The following is a 19,449-nucleotide window of genomic DNA, read 5'->3' on the forward strand; positions in this document are numbered from 1 at the left end:
TTTATAAATATAAGATTAGATATTATTGATTTTTGAGCTTGGTTTCGAGGGTCTATGGTCACAAATTATGAGTTTGGGGTATGGATTTAAAAGTTTGGGACGATTACAAGCTTAGAATAGGTTTGAAATTAGAGTTAGTGTTTATAGTTAGGGATTAGAAGTTTGAGATTTGTATTTAAGGTTAATTCAGAGTTATAATAGTTGAAGTTTTGCATTTGAAGTTAAGACAGTTTAGAGTTTGTATTTGAAATTAAATTACAGTTAATTTAAGGTTATATTAGCTCAGAGCATATTTAAGGTTTTAATTAAAGACGTGAATCTCGAATGTCATTCGTGTGTTTAAGAGCGTGTTTGGTAGTGTGGTAGCGGTTGCTTTTCAAATAGCTTTTCGTGCCAAAATACATGTCAATGATGTTTTTTTATTTTTTAAAAATCATTTTTGATATCAGCACATCAAAACGATCTAAAAAGTACAAACCAAACTCAATTTTAATAATAAAAAAAATATTTAAATTTGGGCAAAACACAAGTACAACCTCACTAACAAACGGTGCCTAAGTCAAAGACGCAAACGAGTTTCTCCGCAAATGACGCAAACGCGTCCGTGTCTTTGACTAAATTTTACTGTTTCGTAATACTTCTTTCCGCAATGCTAATTTACCAAATTTTTTTGCCTGGGTGAGTAATAAAGGAAAAATACCTGGACTATCCGATAAAAGGAAGAACTTGAAAGAAATTACAGTACAAGGACGAGATTAAAAACAATTAAAAAGTAGAGGGAGGTACATAGGATTTGAGCTCTGTACAGTTTGCATACACACGAACTAGACTCTACTTCCTTGAGGCTTGAGGTTGAGGACCTCTCTCTCTCTCTCTCTCTTGTCTCAAAAAACCGTCACCTTAAACCTCCTAACCCTATCAGATAGATCCACATTTAGTGCTACACTTCACACACACACACACGTACCAAAAGTAACTCTCTCTCTCTCTCTCTCTGAGTCTCGCCGTTTGGATTCAATTATGGCCACTACCACCACCATTAGAACACCAATTGTTTACGCTCTTTTAGCCTTCTTCTTGTTATTACGATCCTCATCCTCCACGGATACACCTCCTGAACAATCACCATCTCCATCTCCTCAACAATCCGATTCACCATTACTATCTTCTCCTCCTCTTCTTCCACCCCCCTCTCTCTCACCAGAAACCGGATCTCCCTCACCGACGGCATTGGCATCCCCACCAACACCACCTCCTTCAGATCTGACGGTTCCTGTGCCCGCACCGGCTGAGAATGTTCCAGATCCGGATCCTTCGGTGGCGAGCGATATAAATGTGAAAGCAGGAAGTGGGAATCAAGACGATGAAGAAGAAGAGTCTGAGGGAATGAGTGGAGGGGAGAAGGCGGGGATAGCAGCAGCAGTTATAGGGGCAGCTTGTTTGGTTGGATTTGGAGGATTGGTTTATAAGAAGAGACAGGATAATATTCGAAGGTCTGCTTATGGTTATGCTGCTAGAAGAGAGCTTCTTTGAATTTTATTTATTTTTCACTCAAGATTTCTGCATACGACGACGATTCCATTTTAATCATTATTTAGGTGACCGAAAACAAATTGTACGTTTATGTTTATGCGATATAGTTCTATGTTTTCTTTTCCAAAAAAAAAAAAATCAAATTAAAAATTAGCAGTGAAAAATGTAATGTTCCACAAATTATTTTGGAGATTAATGTTTTTGCTCTATACTCCTACTATATATTGGTTTGGATAGATTGCTTGATTTTAGTCTGGGAGATAATGATAATTAAAAAGCGCAGAAGAAAAATTAAACTGAAGGGGAAAAAAGAATTTTTTTTAATATATTAATGCAAAAAAAAGAATTTAATATATTTTTTTAAAATATACAATGATCAAAATCCCACACACACACACACATATATATATATATGTATATTTATTTATTTATTTCATTCACTTCCCTTTTCTTATTAATTTGAATGGAAAATCTGTGTCAAAATGAAAAGTTAAAAAGATTTATTTTCCCTACACGTTCCTTGTGTAGTCATAATTTTAGCATAAAAAATTAAGCATGATCTCATCTCCATTTCATTATCTCAATATACAGTCTAGATTTACACTTTTTTGTTTACCGTAATTAAAAATGAGAATTTTATTAATTATATTTTATTAATTTATAAAATTTAAATCATTGAAATATTATTTAATAAAAATTAAATATAAAATAATATAAGTTATTTCATGCAATTTCAAGTTAAAAGAACTTTAGTTTAAAAATCATGAATTAAAACTTTGTATTTTATTTAATAAAAAATAAATATAAAATAATATAAATCCATACCAATTTCAAATTTAAAAATAAATTAAAGAATTATATAAATTATATCATTAAATTTTATCTAAAAATTTAAAAATTTAAGTTATTAGTGCAATTGAAAAAAAAAAAGGAAACAGAAATTCTATAACTGATGTGCTTACTGTACTGAGGAATCATGTAATTGTTGAGAGAGAATGCAGCACAGATTAGAGATTGACTGTTGTGTTGTATCATGGATTTCTGCCTTTGTTTATTCTGAAGATTGTGGAACTGGAACTATCTATCAGTTTACCCTTCAGCAGGAGGATCTACCCAGCGGCCATTATCATTTTTTTTTTTTTTTTTAATCCGTGATGTCTGGACCAGCTTACGTACACTACGACTAATCCCCAGATTTACTGAACATCCTGCAAGTCCAGTAAACAAGTAAGGCACCACGAGGATGACAGGCTGATACACAAAGAAGATCAAGCTCGGGACAGTCGCAAGGCAAGCCTTGCAGTAGACCACTGAGCTAGACTCTCAAGTGAAGCGGACATTATCTTTAATCAGCTGGATCAAGGCGTCAGTGGCATGCTCCATTTCAATTCCACGCTTCACCACCGTCTGACACAACAGATTCCAACTTACCATCAATTTCACCCAGCCATCAATCACTCGTTGAAGATGATAAACAATAAACATGGACATACTTCCTAAATCTCTCTGTGAGCATGTCTACTCTAAATTCATCCTCATATCCCAATATAAATCGGCTAAGGATTAATTGGAGAGCCTAAACAGTCACTGAAACATAAACTAAAGAGCATTATTAGTACGAACAATATTCATTACCTTTCCAACATCAAGGCCAATCTTTCCAGGATCACCACCAACGTACCCGAAATCTGCATCAGCCATCTCCCCAGGGCCATTCACAATGCAACCCATGATTGTGATCTATGAAAGGAAATGTATGAAGACAAATTTACATTTTTTACTGGAAAATGACAAGGCTAAATAACATTAAATCGAATGATAATGCAAAAGTATAAGGGGATCACCGAGACACCAGGCAAGTGTGATGTCTTTTCTCGTATTTCTGCACTTATCTCTTGAACATCAAACAAAGTTCTTCCGCATGAAGGGCAGGAGACATATTCCTGATGAGATTTCAGCATTTCTAGTAATTAATGAAGACCTTAATCTCTAAGTGCGTCAACTCGAGGTTTTTTTTTTCATTTTGAAAGCAAACTTCATACCGTCTTTGTATTTCTCATTCTGCAACCTTGTAGTAAGTCGAAAGATGTATTCCTAAGAAAATCAAAATCCTGGTCTGGGGCTTCAATAAGGACACCATCTCCTAGACCATCTACTAAAAGAGCTCACATATCTGTACCAGCACCAATGACCAGGTCATCCCTGCAAAGAGGAGAAAATAGTATAAGCTAAAACAACTGATACATGCATCGCATTCAGTGAATATTACAAGTTTCATGATCACCTGCGAACCCCTTTTGGAAACTGAATATGGTGAATCACAGGGACACTCAAAGCCTTGCCTGCAAGATACTCAAATAATCTGCAGCCAAGATAAAGTTCGAACAGTCAAGACTAAGGGAGTGTTCACAAGACAGCGAAAAACCCTGTTGCAGATAGGAAATAACACAAAAAACAAATGAACAATTAATAGACGACTCATTTTTATCATGTTGAGTCACTAGGTACACCATAGGCAGTAGTATGGGTCTACTCAGCAGTATAGTTAACACTCCTGACAAAAATGCCTAACAGGCCATAGTAGTTGAAGCTTGAAACAATCAACAACAAAATTGTTTGAAAAAGAAAGACTTTTCTCAGGCATACATTATCTACATGTGGATGTACTGATGGTTTGGTATTACCTTTTCAATTAATGATCATATTATAAAAATTCAAGTGAGTAGCAGAAATACCTCCTTGCTGCATGCACCCTGCCAATCTTATCCTCTGAAAGGGGTAGAACATGAAGAATCATTTTGGCATCTACATGTTTGAGAATTTCAAATTCTTCAGAGGGCTCATCACCACGTAAAGACACAACCAAGCGTGTACCTGAGAGGTCAAAATTGAATGACTCAAAGTTCTCTAAAATTCAGCACAGAAAATAGAAGAAATGAAGACATTGAGCATAAGAACCCAACAAAACATGACAATTTTTGAAAAGTGGTACCTTCTGGCAAAAGCTTGTATGCACCAGTAGACAACTCCTTAAGGTTGACAAGAACCATGGCATTGGGTAATGGCTTCGTTAGCTGCTCTGATAAAGGAGCTATTACTCCCATACTAACTTCTATCAACCTTTTGAGAGCTAGCCGCTAGTCATGATACAGAGTATAAACATCTAGTTATTCTGATTCTTTAGTAAAATTTGTCTAATTCTAAAACGAGGCATAACAAATCAACGTTGATATTTATTTAGTTGGGGGGGTTGCTTTTCCCAATCAAATGAAGCAAGAGACAGTAAGGGTTCTTACAGCATCACTATCATCCACTGGTGGGAGCTCTCTCAAAAATATTGAGTCAATAAAAACAGTGATGGATTCAGAAATCATCTTCAAGCCATTACTCTTTCAATGCAACAGAATTAGGTCAGAAGAGACCTTAAAAGGCATCCCAACAACAATCTTTGCTGCAAGTGACTTATAGAGAAGTTCGGGTGCCTGGAAGGAGAAAATTTTCAATAAAATCCATCTTATGCTTCCTTCCAAGTTAGAAAAGTAAAATTAGGGGGCAATAGTGACAGGAAATATAAGGTAAGAGTAATACTAAGTGGTTACCTTCAACTGATCTAAAGAGACTGACATGAGCACGGAGCCATCACGGTGCAGGACACCTCTATAATCCACCTCCTCACCCTGTAATTACGTGAACAATCAACTCTCAATTTGCAAAATCATGATCAAAGAAATGAGCTAACAAATGCTCAAATATCCATAGAAGTTGAAGGACAACCTCTTTTTGCACTGGCAATTGACCAGATCAGCGCTGGAACTCCTCTTCTGGTGGTTCTGTAAGTGAAACCCTAATTGTATCACCCAAACCATCCTGCATGTCCAACAGAGTTCCTGACTTCTACAGTGACCACACTACATATAATGCTGTCCCAGTGATGATATTTAACTATGAAGAAATCAATTTTGATGGAAGAGCAAGATCACACAAATGGAATGCACATTTCACCACATAAATTTCCTTCTAAAAATAAGCTACAGACTGATGTGTTTTAAACAATATGAAAGTGAAAGTTCAAAACTGTAGGATTCATCAGAAAAACGTATCATCAGGATTCTCAAGTATCCTCCATTTTTTTAGAGCTTGCAATTTGTGCTCTAAGGTTACCTGAAGAAGAGTCCCAATGCCAATTGCAGATTTCATCCGCCCATCTTCACCTTCTCCAGCTTCAGTGACGCCCAAGTGTAATGGATAATCCCAACCTTGAACATACATTTCCGCTACAAGTAGACGGTATGCCTGGACCATGACAACTAGGTTGCTTGCTTTCATCGAAAAGACAAAATTATGGAAGTCCAACTTCCGACATATCCTAGCAAACTCAAATGCAGATTCAACCTGTTTGATAAAAGCCATTTGATATGATGCTACTGCGTCTAGAAGTACAGCAGAAAGAAGAAAATTGCTTAACATTATGGGAGAAAATAATTTTTCACCATTCCCCTAGGAGAATCTCCATATTAGCTCATTATTCGATCTGAAAGACTCCCATGGTTTGTTCCAATACGCATTGCCCTTCCATACTCCTTACATTTCTCAACCAATGGAGTAAAAACCTGGCATAGTAAAAAATAGAAATCAAAACCTCAGGTCAATATATGTAAATAAAGGTAATTATGTACATGCTTATATTCAATACTTAAAACTGACGATTCCCGTCTTTACAGCTTAATGTTTATGATTCACTTAACGCAGAAGAGTGTTCTGCATATTCATGCTTCTTATTGAGAACTTTTTATGGGTGACCATTTTGATAGAGGAGTGTTCTGACCTTCTCAATATGCTCAAGTTCTTTCTCATAGTCATCTTCTGTGTACTCTAGCCTATCAGTAGCGTTCATTACCTAAAGAAGAATGGAACAAGGCCCTTGTGGCTTACCAAAATTTCCTGGGTTGACATGAATCTTGTCAAAGCATTCAGCTTCTCGCAATGCAACAGATGGAGCGAAATGAATATCCGCAACCAGAGGAATATTGTAACTGCATAAATACAACAGTTAGAGACCTACTTTTATGGATCGAAGGTTTCTTATAATCAATCAGACCTACTTTTATTTATTCGAAAAGAAAAAAAAGCCTACTTTTTCTGCACAAGAGAGTTTTTGATTTCAAAACAGGCATCGGCTTCTCTCTTCCCTTGAACTGTTATCCGAACTATATCTGCTCCCTTGTCTGCTACCCAAATAAACAACAGTTAATGTAACTGCCGAGAAAAAAGAAAGTAGTTCTGACAGACAGGCTCAACCAACAAGACTGAGGACTTTCATCAAAATGAACTGTGATGAGAAATCAATTAGAAACTGTTTTTAACAGACTAGTAGTGAAACCAGACCTGATCAATACCAGATCCAGTCAACATATCATCATCAAGATGGGTCTCTATACAAATGATCACAGTTATTTGTTTACTAAACCATGGGTTCACAAGAGACTCCAGTTATTTGTATATTAAGCCATGATTTTACAAGAGATTTCTCCTCCTCCTACTCCTTTTTGTTTACAGAACCATGGGTTTACAAGAGACTCCAGTTATTCGTATATCAAACCATGAGTTTACAAGAGATATTTTCTTTTTTCTTTTTAAATCCAGTCAAGGATAGAATCCAAAGTCAGTCCTTTAAGCAGATGTTGAAATAGGAAGAGTTAACATGGTTGGTCTCATCTCTTGCTACGCTAGAAGAGCAATCAAACACCAATGGTTCAATTAGAAAGAGCTGAAATGCAAGAAAAGTCAAAAGAACCTGTTCAACTGTCGCAGCAACATCCTTGGTGTCAGTTGTGGTCATAGTTTGAACCCTTACAGGATGCTCGCTACCAAGAGGCACATTTCCCGCCATTACAGTGCGTGTTTTCCTTCTGACAGTCTTGTTTATAGATTCATAATACTTTTTTATTGGGACTGCATTCAAAGAAACAATATGCATCAGATATGTAACTTGCTTTGTTCTCGAAAGTGAAGAAAACCATTAAATTTTTCCCAAATAAGTTTAGCTTTTGCATCTATACTTGATTAAAGTTGCTAACAAAACAGGAGAACCAACATGGACTTTTCCTTACTGTCAATAAAATACAAATAAATCTGTTCTTTGTGTTTTCTGTGCACATGTATCTTTAGCACCGGTCATATTTGATTAACAATGACATTAAAAACAAGCATATATGCCTCAACTCATCACTTCTGATCATGGGGTATGGTTTGTTGTGGTACCTAATAGAGGGATCCCTTCTGAAGCAGGTTGAAGCTCAACAATCTCAGGACCTGTATTAGAGTTTTGAATCATTGAAATTCTTTTTCTACCGGATTTGATCATCTTTATATCACAAATTCTCACGAAATCCACGCTTTTTCCAAACCCTAAGCTTGATTCCCTCATCTTCAACCCTGAAAATGATGATGGTACAGCCCCAGTCGCCATTTCTACCAGGTACCTGGCAATCACCCAACCAAAACAAAACAAGACTCCATAATTTATTTGTTTTCGTAGGAACACCAAAACAAAACAGCTCATATAACACATGTTTCTTTTTGCTTTCTTTTTTTTAATCACTTAAAACACTGACTCAAGAAGACAAAAGAAAGGAAAGAATAATAACCAAAAAAACTTCCAATAACCAAGATCTTAATAATAAAGAAGTCAAGAATATTTCCATAGCGAGTAGTGATCTTAAAAGCAAGAGAAATTGAATGATATTAAATCACTAAGCTGACAATTACCTCCAAAAAATAAAAACAGAAATTAAGGTTTGATTGAGAAGGATCTGGAGATGAAGAAGAAGAATGAACCTGCGGTGGTAGGGAGTTCAGAAGGACTTCACTCTCTCTGTCTGTGTCTAAGGATTCGAGAAATCTTCTTCTTTTTTCCGAGTGAAAACAACAGCAGTAGCGGATAGAAGAAGTACAGATTAATTATAGAACCAGACGACCAATATTTATTTGTTTTTAACGAATTCATATTCATATATGTTCTGCTAAGCACGCGTCTATAACACATGAACAACTAAAAAAAAAAATACTGAATAACATTTAATTTTTTTTTAAGGAAAGGAATACACCTTTTCTAAAAAAAAACAAAGAAATCCAGAATTTCTATTGAGGTTTTTTTGGAGCAGATGTGAATATTTAGGAAATTCATCAATTGCTTGCTGGTGATAACAGATTAAGAAATTGGATTTTGTGTGCCAGCAAAAACCAGACAAACCAGGAATCTTTCTGAGATCGTTTTACCATATTCCGGGTGACGGGAGCACGACCCGCCAACAAACTACAAATATAACCGCTAGTGTTTATATATATATATATATAAACCTTTTTTGAATAATAATAATAATAGTAATAAAAGAAGGCAAATGGATGATATATGTGTGTACTTTATTTTTATCACATCATATTCTCCAATAACAATTCTTCACTTTTAAATTTTCTTAATAGCATACCATAAACTGATTAAAACAGGTTTCATGCTTGCTTCTGATATAGACCCATTATTTATGTCACTGTAACGACGTAAAAAAGAATTAACTTGAGATCTTGATGTTTTTGCTTCCTTGCAACCTGGTCCTTGAAATTTTAAATTTGTTTGTTTTGATCCTTAAACTTTATATTTATCACTTTTTAGTCCTTGAATTCCAATAAAAGAGAGAAAATGTCATCGAAAAATGGTGAAGAGAAAATTTTTGATTGACCATATTCTGGCCACAAAAAAGACCAAACTAGTTATTAATAAAAAACTTAATAACTTATGATCGTATTTTGCAACCAAACACATTTCAGTTTTTTATAAGCGCGCGCATTGGCAAATGATTTCAGTTTTTCCACTTTCTGTTTATGTCTTAAACATGTTACAGATCAATTGTCAAGATATAGCAGTAGTAGGAATGGAGTTTGTGTGTCTGTGTGAAAGAGTGAAGATTCGGGAATTCAATCTTAAATTTTTAATGACAAACTCGAATCACAAAAATGACAATTATTGGAAAGCTCGACCGATCAGCAATGTCTCACTCTCACATACCATTGATTGATGCGTCACAAGGTAAACACCAGAGCAGCTATATATGTGCCAACCCCAAAGAGTACAAGATTATGATGCGAAACAACAATTACCCCGTCAGAAGCATCCTTGGGAGCAACAGGAGACTCTGCAACAGGCTTTGCTGGTGCCGGAGCTGGAGGAGCCGGCGCCGGTGGAAAAAGATCCTTAGGAACCAGCACTCTGTCGACCTCATAAATAGCAACCTGTTTGTCCGTGTATATAGTATTTGATATGCTTGTTTTGGTTAGCCCTGAACTTATTTTCACTGAATTATCACCGGTGCTTATCGTGAGTGGGAACTTGCTATCTGATCCTGCCAGTGTTTTTACAGGGTTACTTAGAGTCTGGAAATCGGAAGTTGAAAGAAATCTCGGTAGTATGTGAAATTGCACAAACTCGAGCTTTTCTCTATCGTTTAAGGAGCCTACAGCTCCAGCAACTTGGCTTGAAAATGCATTATCATTTGGTGCGAAGATGGTTATGCCATCGGTCGAGCTGTTAAGCTGCGAGAACAGCTGGGTATCCACATGGGTAGCTTTCATCAGGCGGACAAAGGATAAGAAGCGGCCAGCTTTTAAGAGGATGTTGATGGTGTCTGTTGGGACAGCTGGGGGTGGCGGTGACACTGGTGCCTTCATCGGAGTCACTATCGGTGACTGGGCTGATGATTGGCAAAACGTTTTGCTGCAATCATGGAGGAAGAGGAGTGACAGTAATAAAATAAATTGTTGCATTTTTAGACAGCGGTGTGGCCTGTGCTGTACAAGAAGAAGATATATATATATATATATATATAGAAAAGGTGGTGTATGCGATTTAGTTTAAAGCCAGTAGCTAATCTCTGTCAAGAAAAGGTGGGAGGTATCCAGCTGCTAAAACCTTTGCTAGTTATACATTATCTAATTACTTTGAGAGAGGTGACGAATACTAACATGAAAAGATATGAATCATGAAGATCAATTGTTATACATTACCTAATCTCTGTAAGCAACTGGTTTGCTTGCGAAGGCAGCAAAACCATGATGATATTTCTAGTGGGAAACCAAAAGGCGCTGCCTAATTGTGGATCTGAGGTCTGTCCGCATCAACAAGAAACTGATCTTAACTTCTTCGCTCATAGTCTCACATAGCTTATTAGCTGTTGCAAAGCATAAATGATAATTTTTTTTTTTTTTGAGTTTTAAGGATTTTGTAACTAGGGTTTAGGATTTATATAAAGATTACTTAAAGATTAAATGTTTTTTTTCAGCTTTAAATAATTAAATCAAAGCTAAAGTGTCGCAAATTATAAGTCGTCCAAGTGTTTAGCTTCCAATGGTAATCTTCACGAGTTTTTAGTAAGAAACCTCCTAAACCTTTTTCAGAAAAAAAAAATTTATACTTTGAATTACAAGTTTTTTTTTTTAGGTATTTTTATATTATATTTACCTTCTAATAGAAAATAAGATACATAGCATTCTATTTATAGAAAAACCTAAAAACTCTATAAATAGTAATGTATCAATTTGCCTCTTGAATAATATTATATATATTATTTCGAGATGATTTTAAAAAATTAGTTAATCACGTCCCTACTTGATTTTTCTATGTTTAGAATTGTAATTCCTTATATCAATTACATTATAGTTCTTCAATTTCTAAAACTTATTTACAATCAAGTTACATTTGATTAATCATCCTATTTTAATTTTTAATTAATGATTCTTATGTGTGTGACCCATTATATTTCCTAATAAGTTGATCCAAATATAAATCATAATCCTAAATAAAATAATATTAAATAAATTAAACAATTTAATTTATTATCAATTTAATAATTGATTGATTTATATTTGAAGATTAAGTATAATATCTGACTACCTATGCTAATCCAAAATATTAGAAATTCATAAGTGGTTTGACATGAAACTTCAATAAATTTTTCGATTCAGACATTATAACATAGATCATGTTTGCTTTGTTAGATCATGTTAGTTCTCAATATTATAATTATTGATTATTTAAATAATTATAATATTGGTTAAGGATTTCACAATATTTTTTTTAGAACAGATGAAATATTTGTTTAATTCACCTAATGTGATGAACCATCTCTTAATTACTCAAATACTTTTATATAATTTATGTTTATACCAAATATTTGCTCATTTGTTACTCTTGATTAGAACGAGAAATTTTATAATATTTAGGGAATAACTAGTGGTATCCTATTAGTTACTTCTTGTGTTCACTTTAAAGAAAAAAATCGATACAACTAAGAGAGAGAAATCTTAGGTGAAGATATTCTTATAACTTTTGGTGAGTCATTGACTCATGAGTTTTATTTTCTATTTTCTCTTCATGTTTATTTCTTTCTTTAAAGTGGGTTCTAAAAATAATTAATAGAATACCACTAGTTATTCCCTAAGCACCATAGATTTTATTGATTAAGACATCAATCAGAATCAAATTATAACCCATTATTTAGTCACCAATTCCATGGTGAATAAGTGTCCTTTATACCAAGTCCTTAGTTACCCTTTTTTAGGAACTAAGTATCCAATTTATGTTGTATCCTTAGCTGCTAAAATTTTATGGCATTATAACCTTAGCCATTGCTACGGATCTATATCTTTGCTTGATGTTATTTGACTTTGAAGAACACAACAGCACATGAATTTCGTTTTTTTTAGCTTAATATTGTTTGCAATCACCACTCTACATATACATCCGTAGTAAGATTAGATTCCGAATGAAAAGTAGAAGCTAGAATATATAATAATATTGATCAAGCAGGTTGACACATAAAAGTTCTTTCCGATGGAGTAACACGAAATTCTCAAAATATATACTTACTCATATAAAACCTGAAAGTAATTAAAATCAAGGGAGAATATGAGCAAAATTAAATCCATTCTTAGTTCATTAATCGCAAACTTGAATGGTACAAATTAATGTTACTGACAGGAAATTGTCAATTATTCAAAAGCAGTACTGATCACCATGGATCTTTATCACCAGCACCATTGCAAACTCCATAAAATCATAGTATAGTAATAAAAACAAGAAAAGGGACCCATCACCCATGCTACCCCACTCGGGGGTATATATCTCATGAAAAGATTGCAGCAACCATACAGCTGACTGCAAGGAGCAAGGCATTATTATGCAGAACAAGTGGTGTTAGAGCACCAGAAGTATCCTTAGGAGCGGTAGGACTTTCTACACCGGGAGCTGCCTTCCTTGGCTTTCCCAGTTCGGGTGCAGGAGCAGGAGCAGGAGGCTTAGGAGTAAAAATGTCCAAAGGAAATAGCACCTTATCAATTTGATAAATAGCAAGCTGGCTATCAGTGTATACGGTGCCGGATATGCTTGCATTTGTCAGCCCTGTAGTTATGTTCACGAAATTCCCTGTGGTGGTAACATTCAGTGTTACCCTGGGACCTGTTCCCGCCTGTGTCCTTACAGGGTTACTGACTGTCTGGAATTGGGAAGATGATACAAGTGCAGGTAGTACATGAAACTTCACCAACTCAGTCTTGTCTTCATCGCTTAGAGCGTTTAGAAAACCTGCTTTGAGGCTCGAAAATGCGTTGTCACTTGGTGCAAAGATTGTTATTCCATTGTTTGTCTTGTTCAGCTCCTTGTTTAACTCAGTGTCTTCTGTTGTAGCTTGCATTAGGCGGACGAAGACAGTGAAGTGGCCAGCCTTTTGCAGGATTTTAATGACGTCAACGGGGCCAGGTGATGTTGCTACCTGTGCAGATGGTGCCTGTGAAGGGGCCGTAGGCGGTGCCTTCACTGGGGTCGTAGGTGGTGGCATTACCGGGGCTGCCGCCGGTGACTGACCTAACGTTTTTGTACAATGGAGAAAGAAAAGGATAAGAGAGAATAATAAGCTTAAAGATTGTTGCCCCATCCTACACTCCTTGGGAAGAATGCGAAAATGTTCCAAATCTTAATTGGATTGCTACAAGCAAAAATGTTTGATGTTGTGATTTGAGGAGGACAGAGAGGGTTGGTTTTAATATTGGTGGAGAGAGAATCAAGTTAGGTGCAGTGTATAGTATCAATCACACAAGCAAAGAAACTAGTTATCCTTCTGCTAAAGGTACAGAGCATCAATTCGAGAGAGAGTACTGGCAGCTTGTAGTTAGCATGACAAATCAGGAAAACTAAGAGGATGTTTCAAGCAGGTGTGCAGACAAACAATTTAGACATGAATCTAGATAGTGTCTTGTCCGTGTCAATCAGGAATCATAGCTATGTTAATGGTGTTTTCCAAGTAATGATGGATAAATCAATCAATTTGTTGCTATAAATATATTGGAATAAATCCTTGAGTTCTAATTACATCAAGTTTTTATATCTATATAAATTGACATCCTCTTCAATAGACTGTTTGTCACTTTTGAAAACGAAACTGCTCCTCAAATATTAAAATTACTTTGGAAGAGAAGAAGTATAGAAAAGACGGGAAAAAACTTGAAAACAAAAAATAACCGTTACATTAAAAATAATAATTCTGGAAGGATTTCAATGAATTTGTTTCTAAAAAAAAATAAAAAATAAAAATAAAACTAAGACTGACTTAGATGCTAATTGATTCCAAGTCAAGATCAATACTCAATACTCCTTGACTTGCACCTAGAATAATTAAGATTTGTAGATTCTTAGATAGCATAATTTAATGAAATTCTATTTGGAATGTAATTTTAAAAGGACTCTTATTTTATCATGTGTAGCTTTATTGCATATTTATAATATGATAGAAATTATTTTTTCTTTGAAAAAAATAAATTTTATATCTTTTCAAACCAAAAAAAACTTAAAAAAGCATTTAATAAAATATATGAAAATAGAATGTAATTTTAAAACTGACTCTTAGTTTAGTTCATCATACGTAGCTTTATTGTATATTTGATAATATTAATAGAAAATATTTTTTTCTCTAGAAAAAATAAATTTAATAACTTTTCAAATAAAAAAAAATTAAAAAAGTATTTAAAAAAATATAGTTATCTCACCCTCACAAGTTGGTCGTGAATTTAGTATGCGCTGATTAAGTTAGGTTTTTTCTTTTTTTTTTAAAATTGATTTTTTTTATTTCACCCTTTAATATTTTATTTGTTATTAATTTAGCTTCAAAACTTGGTCGGCATAAATGACATAGAATTTTTTAAGCACCTACTATTTAAATTACATAAGAGGAATTATAAAGAGAAATTATATGTTTTCACCCAAAATTTTGTATGCTCATGTGCATTGTAATGTACAAGAATCTTCTCTATGTCCTTCAGATGTGTTTGAGCAATATTTTTATTTGTATAGTTTTGATGTTCCAAGTCCTTGTATGAAAGTACAACTATTTAAAAAACCCTAATGATTCAAATAGTGTCAAATGCAAGTTTTGTGAGAAAACAACAAAAGGTGGAGTTTTTTTTCGAGCAAAGCAACATCAAATTGGGATATATATATATAAAATGTTGCAGCATGTAAAAAATTCCCTTATGAAATGGAGGAATTGAAAGCTTACATGGAAGGAAGAAAAGAAGACACAAAAGGTTGCATCATATGGTCACAAATAATTTGTTGAAAGGACATATAGAAGAAAAGGTAAAATATGATTGTTCCATTATGTCAAATGGATGGACAAATAGAAGGAATAAAAGCATAGTTAATTTTATGGTTAACTGCTATTTAGATTCTATGTTTATTAAGTCTATTGATGGATTTTTTTTTGCAAAATGTGGTGAGAAAACGTTTGAGTTTCATACATTTATAGAGCAACCAGAAGAGAGCAATGTTTTCTAAGTAATCACCGATATTGAAAGCAATTATGTGTTAGCTGGTATGTAGTTATTAATTAATTTATTAATTTGCATGCTGTAATTTAGATTTTTATTTAAATTATTTGATTAAATAGGTTATATTTCTAAAATTTTATGTTTGGATTTTTGTTATTACAAATAAGTAAGTTGTTAGAGCCAAAGAGAAAGCATTTGTATTGAACTCTATGTGTGGATCTTATGTTGGAAGACATTAGAAACATTCCTCAAGTCAAGAAAACTTTAGAAAGAGCCATTATTATTATTGGCTTTCTTTATAACCACCATGGTGCATTGAATATGATTAAGGAATTTACAAAGAAAAGAGAGTTGGCGAAGCATGGAGTAACTCGATTTGCAACAAGTTTTCTTACTTTGCAACAAGTATACAAGCAAAAGCATAATCTTAGAAACATGTATACATCAGAAAAGTGGGCAAAGGAAGCTAAAGGGAAAAGAGCAACTGAAATCATTTTGATGCTGTCCTTTTGGAATCATGTGGTTTATATCCTTGATGGGTCATCTTGTGAGAATTCTTCAGCTTGCAGACAATGAGAAAAAGATACATCTATGAAGCTATGGATAGGGTTAAAGAAACAATCCATAACTCTTTCAATAATAATGAAGAGAAAAACAGACAAAAATATGATACCATTGATGAAAAATAGAAATGTTAACTACCATGAAACCAGATCGAAGGGAAGAGAGTATTTCCTATGAACCAGATCTTATGGAGAAGCACTAGATTCTCCATGCAGACACTCATATCAAGGGACATCCAGGTTTTGAAGGTGGAACAGGGCGCGATTGGGAAGGGTTTTTACCGGTCCGGTATGTCCCAAAAACAATACCTTGTGGACTTCAATATAAAAACTCTCTGTCAGACTAGGTCTAAGCAAACGGCCCACTAAAAATTATACAGACTAAAGCAATGGATGCACTTAATATCAAAAAGGATAATAACAGTCTTATGTTGAGATCCTAGAGCAAATCAGAAGGTTCAGATAGCATCGAGGATAAGGAGAAAATAAGCCATGTCATGCAGCTTGTTTAAAATTCCAAAATATTACAAGAAAATAAGCCATGCCATACAAGTTGTTTAAAATTCCAAAATATTACAAGTGAGGTAATATATTATTTGAGTTTCAATCATAGTCAGCCTCAGAACACGTCCCATAAAATGATGTAGAACTATTGCATGTACATGGCTCAAAACTTGATATAAATGTTAAATCAATAGCAATGAAACTAATCCAAAGTCTTAATGCCTACGTGAATTAAGAGAAGCAACCAGAGGTCCAAATGTCTGGTCCACAGCTTTGTTCCAAGCAAGTTCGAACTCTGAACGAAATTGCTTTCCAAATATGGGCTCTCTCAACTGTCAGAAAATCAAAGTTAGGACTATTAGAAATTTATGAACACAAAGTTTTGACTTTTCAAAGGAAATACAGTTGAATTGAGCTTTTATGATAGCTAATATATATAATGGTCAAAAGTTTCCATTATCATATGGGAAGGAAGACCCACACCAGTTATGAAAACACAGAAGTATGCATGGCAGGTTCCAGCATATGAAAGCACAGATCTCTTCTCGTAGATAAAATTTCAATCACAGTTCAGTGAAAAACTCTGTTAAGAGACAAGTGTGCCATATGACTAAAGACAAGAGTCGAAGAAAACATCTTCAATCAATGGCATAGGTACAATTGTTGTCTATTGATGATGAAGGAGGTCTGTAAATCATTTTAAACACCAAATGTAACAGAAATACTAGACTCTAATGCCATTTGAGACCCCAGTATCCTTGTATCTCACTTGACAAGGAGCTCAATTACATCAGCAAAACATCTCACACATCTAGATAATTATCTCCTTCAACATGTTGGTGGGGGGCAGAGATTTTTTTAAAAAATTATTACCGTTACAAAAAAAAAATATTAGCAAAATAATACAGGTTAAAAAGTCAAGGTTGGAAAAAGCATTGTCCAAAGACGATGGGTGGCTCCCTTGCCTTTGAATAGCATGAGAAGCCCACTTCAATCACTATTGATGACCTTTTTAGTATCGTTGAATTTGTTTGTCGACATTTTTCCACAGGTAACAGGGGTGTCGTCATCAAAGCTTCAATGCCTCAGGAGTCCATTCTTTCTTTTTTATTTTCTCTCTCTTACTTGGAATTAATGTCAACCTATTTTAACCATTTCTTTTCCAACAGCAACTAATATTGTTATTCTCAACCGTGATATTTACCAAATTGTGTTATTTGCCGAAACTTTTCTCTCTATATTATTTTGCCAATATTTTTTCCAAACTATGATAGAAAGGAAATTTACTCAGGGACACGATGTCAACTTTTGACAAATTTAAGCTTGCAGATAGAGCTTTGGGTTCATATAGACAGCTCGGCCCTGAAATTGCCATGATGGTTCCAAGGAACACAATTTCTAAAATCTAATTAAATTTCTTCCCACTTTTAGTTCACAGAAGCAGGTGACAGAAAAATTGACATTTTTGGGCCTTGGACAAAAGCTTATTTGTCCATGAGTTAGTCTACTTAATATAAGGCAACAATGAGATATGAGTGAAAATGTTGAGTTTGTCATATGGGCAAGAAATTTTAGAGAGACATCTGATTGGTTCCATGAGTTGATTGAACATCTCAAAAACCTGAGAAGCAACAAAAAACACTCCAGTAATGAGCAACCTTCCCTTCTAGACGAACCAAGCTAAAATTCCAATCAGGTTATATTTGAAAAGTGTGATGATACACAAGATCTGTAGGTCTTAATAATTTCTGTTTAAGCATTGAAACGCCTTCCTTGGCACAGCTCAATCTTGGGTTCTTAGTTAGTGTGTTTGAAGGTCCAAAATGCACCGTAGTAATTCTAAAGTATCAATAAGGACCATATTTCAATTCTAGCAACCAAAAGTCTCGTGCATCATAGAACTGAAATCCAAGTTTTGATGACGATATGCATATAATAAAAATGCACTCATAACAGATTATTATGTTATTTATGTAAGTATCAAACCCCCCGTAATCCAACTGATAAAACGAAAACAAACAAAGTCTCTTGTGGCATTAGTATTACCAAGCAACTTTGTGTTGCTGCAGACAATTCTAGATGGTCTTATTGTGTGTTTAAGCTACTAACCTATCTCTTGAAGAGAACGATTGGGGAAGACCAGACGTGGAAGTATTTCAGACAATTCAACAAGCCCATCTCATTAATAAATTGAAGAGAAGAAATTGTATGTCCTAATCCAGATAACTCTCTCATTTTGCAACTAATTTAAAGACACTGGCCCTCCCTCCCATGCATGGAAATAATAAGGAAATGGGTTATCCAATTTCTCAGAGATTGATTGTTCTCATAAACAAGATTATTGATAAAAATAAAATTCAAGCAAATGACGAAAGAATCTACTAGGGTTTCCATTTTCAAGAAAATAATTTCAAAAACAACCTGGGATTGAGGATGTTCGGGTGAAATGGATTGATAGATGCGCTTTCGTTGCTCATAAACAATGAAACCCGCAAACGCAGCTCCCAATGCGGCGCCCAGCAGACGCTCCTGCCAATCCCCAACAACAACAATATATTACTATATGAGCATAATAATTTGTTTATTTTGAAGAAAGAAAGAGTGGATGATTACTTGAGCTAGGATGCTGATCATGGCGCTGCTGTATTGTAGTAATAAATTGTTAGATTTTGATTTTGCAGAAAGAAAGAATGGGTTGTCTGCCCTGTTCTGCTTGTTCGGGTCGACAAAAACATAACACAGAAGCTACACCTACGATCCCATTGACTTGTACACTAAGGGCCTTCTTTTGCTTTGAATCCTTGGCCCAGCCTTCTTTAAAGGGTGTTTGGGAGTGTGGTAGCGGTTGCTTTTCAAATAGCTTTTCATACTGAAAAGCATGTCAATAATGTTTTTTTATTTTTTAAAAATCATTTTTAATATTAGCACATCAAAACGATCCAGAAAGTACAAACCGAACTCAATTTTAGAAAAAAAAAAT

The 19,449-nt window shown here is 34.6% G+C and overlaps 4 protein-coding genes and 1 pseudogene across 4 annotated transcripts; 1 reads left to right on the plus strand and 4 right to left on the minus strand.

Annotated features, from left to right (window-relative positions):
* The first annotated feature begins 775 nt into the window (after nt 1–775).
* On the plus strand, nt 776–1,750 carry LOC118038856 (uncharacterized). Its single transcript, XM_035045320.2, has one exon. It carries the CDS (start codon nt 1,021–1,023, stop codon nt 1,531–1,533), a length of 513 nt encoding a protein of 170 aa, XP_034901211.1. The 5' UTR covers nt 776–1,020; the 3' UTR covers nt 1,534–1,750.
* Nucleotides 1,751–2,761: 1,011 nt separating this feature from the next.
* LOC118038855 (4-hydroxy-3-methylbut-2-en-1-yl diphosphate synthase (ferredoxin), chloroplastic-like) lies at nt 2,762–8,866 on the minus strand (annotated as a pseudogene).
* A 629-nt stretch (nt 8,867–9,495) lies between these two features.
* Nucleotides 9,496–10,381, minus strand: LOC118038735 (fasciclin-like arabinogalactan protein 12). Its single transcript, XM_035045149.2, has one exon. It carries the CDS (start codon nt 10,348–10,350, stop codon nt 9,610–9,612), a length of 741 nt encoding a protein of 246 aa, XP_034901040.2. The 5' UTR covers nt 10,351–10,381; the 3' UTR covers nt 9,496–9,609.
* A 2,110-nt stretch (nt 10,382–12,491) lies between these two features.
* Nucleotides 12,492–13,601, minus strand: LOC118038854 (fasciclin-like arabinogalactan protein 12). Its single transcript, XM_035045319.2, has one exon. The coding sequence runs from the start codon at nt 13,512–13,514 to the stop codon at nt 12,708–12,710; it is 807 nt and encodes a 268-aa protein (XP_034901210.1). The 5' UTR covers nt 13,515–13,601; the 3' UTR covers nt 12,492–12,707.
* A 2,839-nt stretch (nt 13,602–16,440) lies between these two features.
* LOC118038853 (uncharacterized) lies at nt 16,441–19,241 on the minus strand. Its single transcript, XM_035045318.2, has 3 exons — nt 19,083–19,241; nt 18,891–18,998; nt 16,441–16,801 (listed from the first exon to the last, which is right to left on the minus strand). The coding sequence occupies exons 1-3, from the start codon at nt 19,101–19,103 to the stop codon at nt 16,685–16,687; spliced, it is 246 nt and encodes an 81-aa protein (XP_034901209.1). The 5' UTR covers nt 19,104–19,241; the 3' UTR covers nt 16,441–16,684.
* Nucleotides 19,242–19,449: the final 208 nt, after the last annotated feature.

The sequence above is a fragment of the Populus alba genome, chromosome 4 (genome assembly GCF_005239225.2).
Source record: "Populus alba chromosome 4, ASM523922v2, whole genome shotgun sequence".
NCBI classification, from domain to species: domain Eukaryota; kingdom Viridiplantae; phylum Streptophyta; class Magnoliopsida; order Malpighiales; family Salicaceae; genus Populus; species Populus alba.

Bases quoted from the DNA above. Each gene is read 5' to 3' on its own strand.
- LOC118038735 (XM_035045149.2), bottom strand. From the start codon at position 10,350: ATGCAACAATTTATTTTATTACTGTCACTCCTCTTCCTCCATGATTGC.
- LOC118038854 (XM_035045319.2), bottom strand. From the start codon at position 13,514: ATGGGGCAACAATCTTTAAGCTTATTATTCTCTCTTATCCTTTTCTTT.
- LOC118038853 (XM_035045318.2), bottom strand. From the start codon at position 19,103: ATGATCAGCATCCTAGCTCAA. The intron at 18,999-19,082 runs GTAATCATCCAC...GGGGATTGGCAG, and splicing joins TGATCAGCATCCTAGCTCAA to GAGCGTCTGCTGGGCGCCGC. The intron at 16,802-18,890 runs GTTGTTTTTGAA...ATTTTCTGACAG, and splicing joins CCGAACATCCTCAATCCCAG to TTGAGAGAGCCCATATTTGG.
- LOC118038856 (XM_035045320.2), top strand. From the start codon at position 1,021: ATGGCCACTACCACCACCATTAGAACACCAATTGTTTACGCTCTTTTA.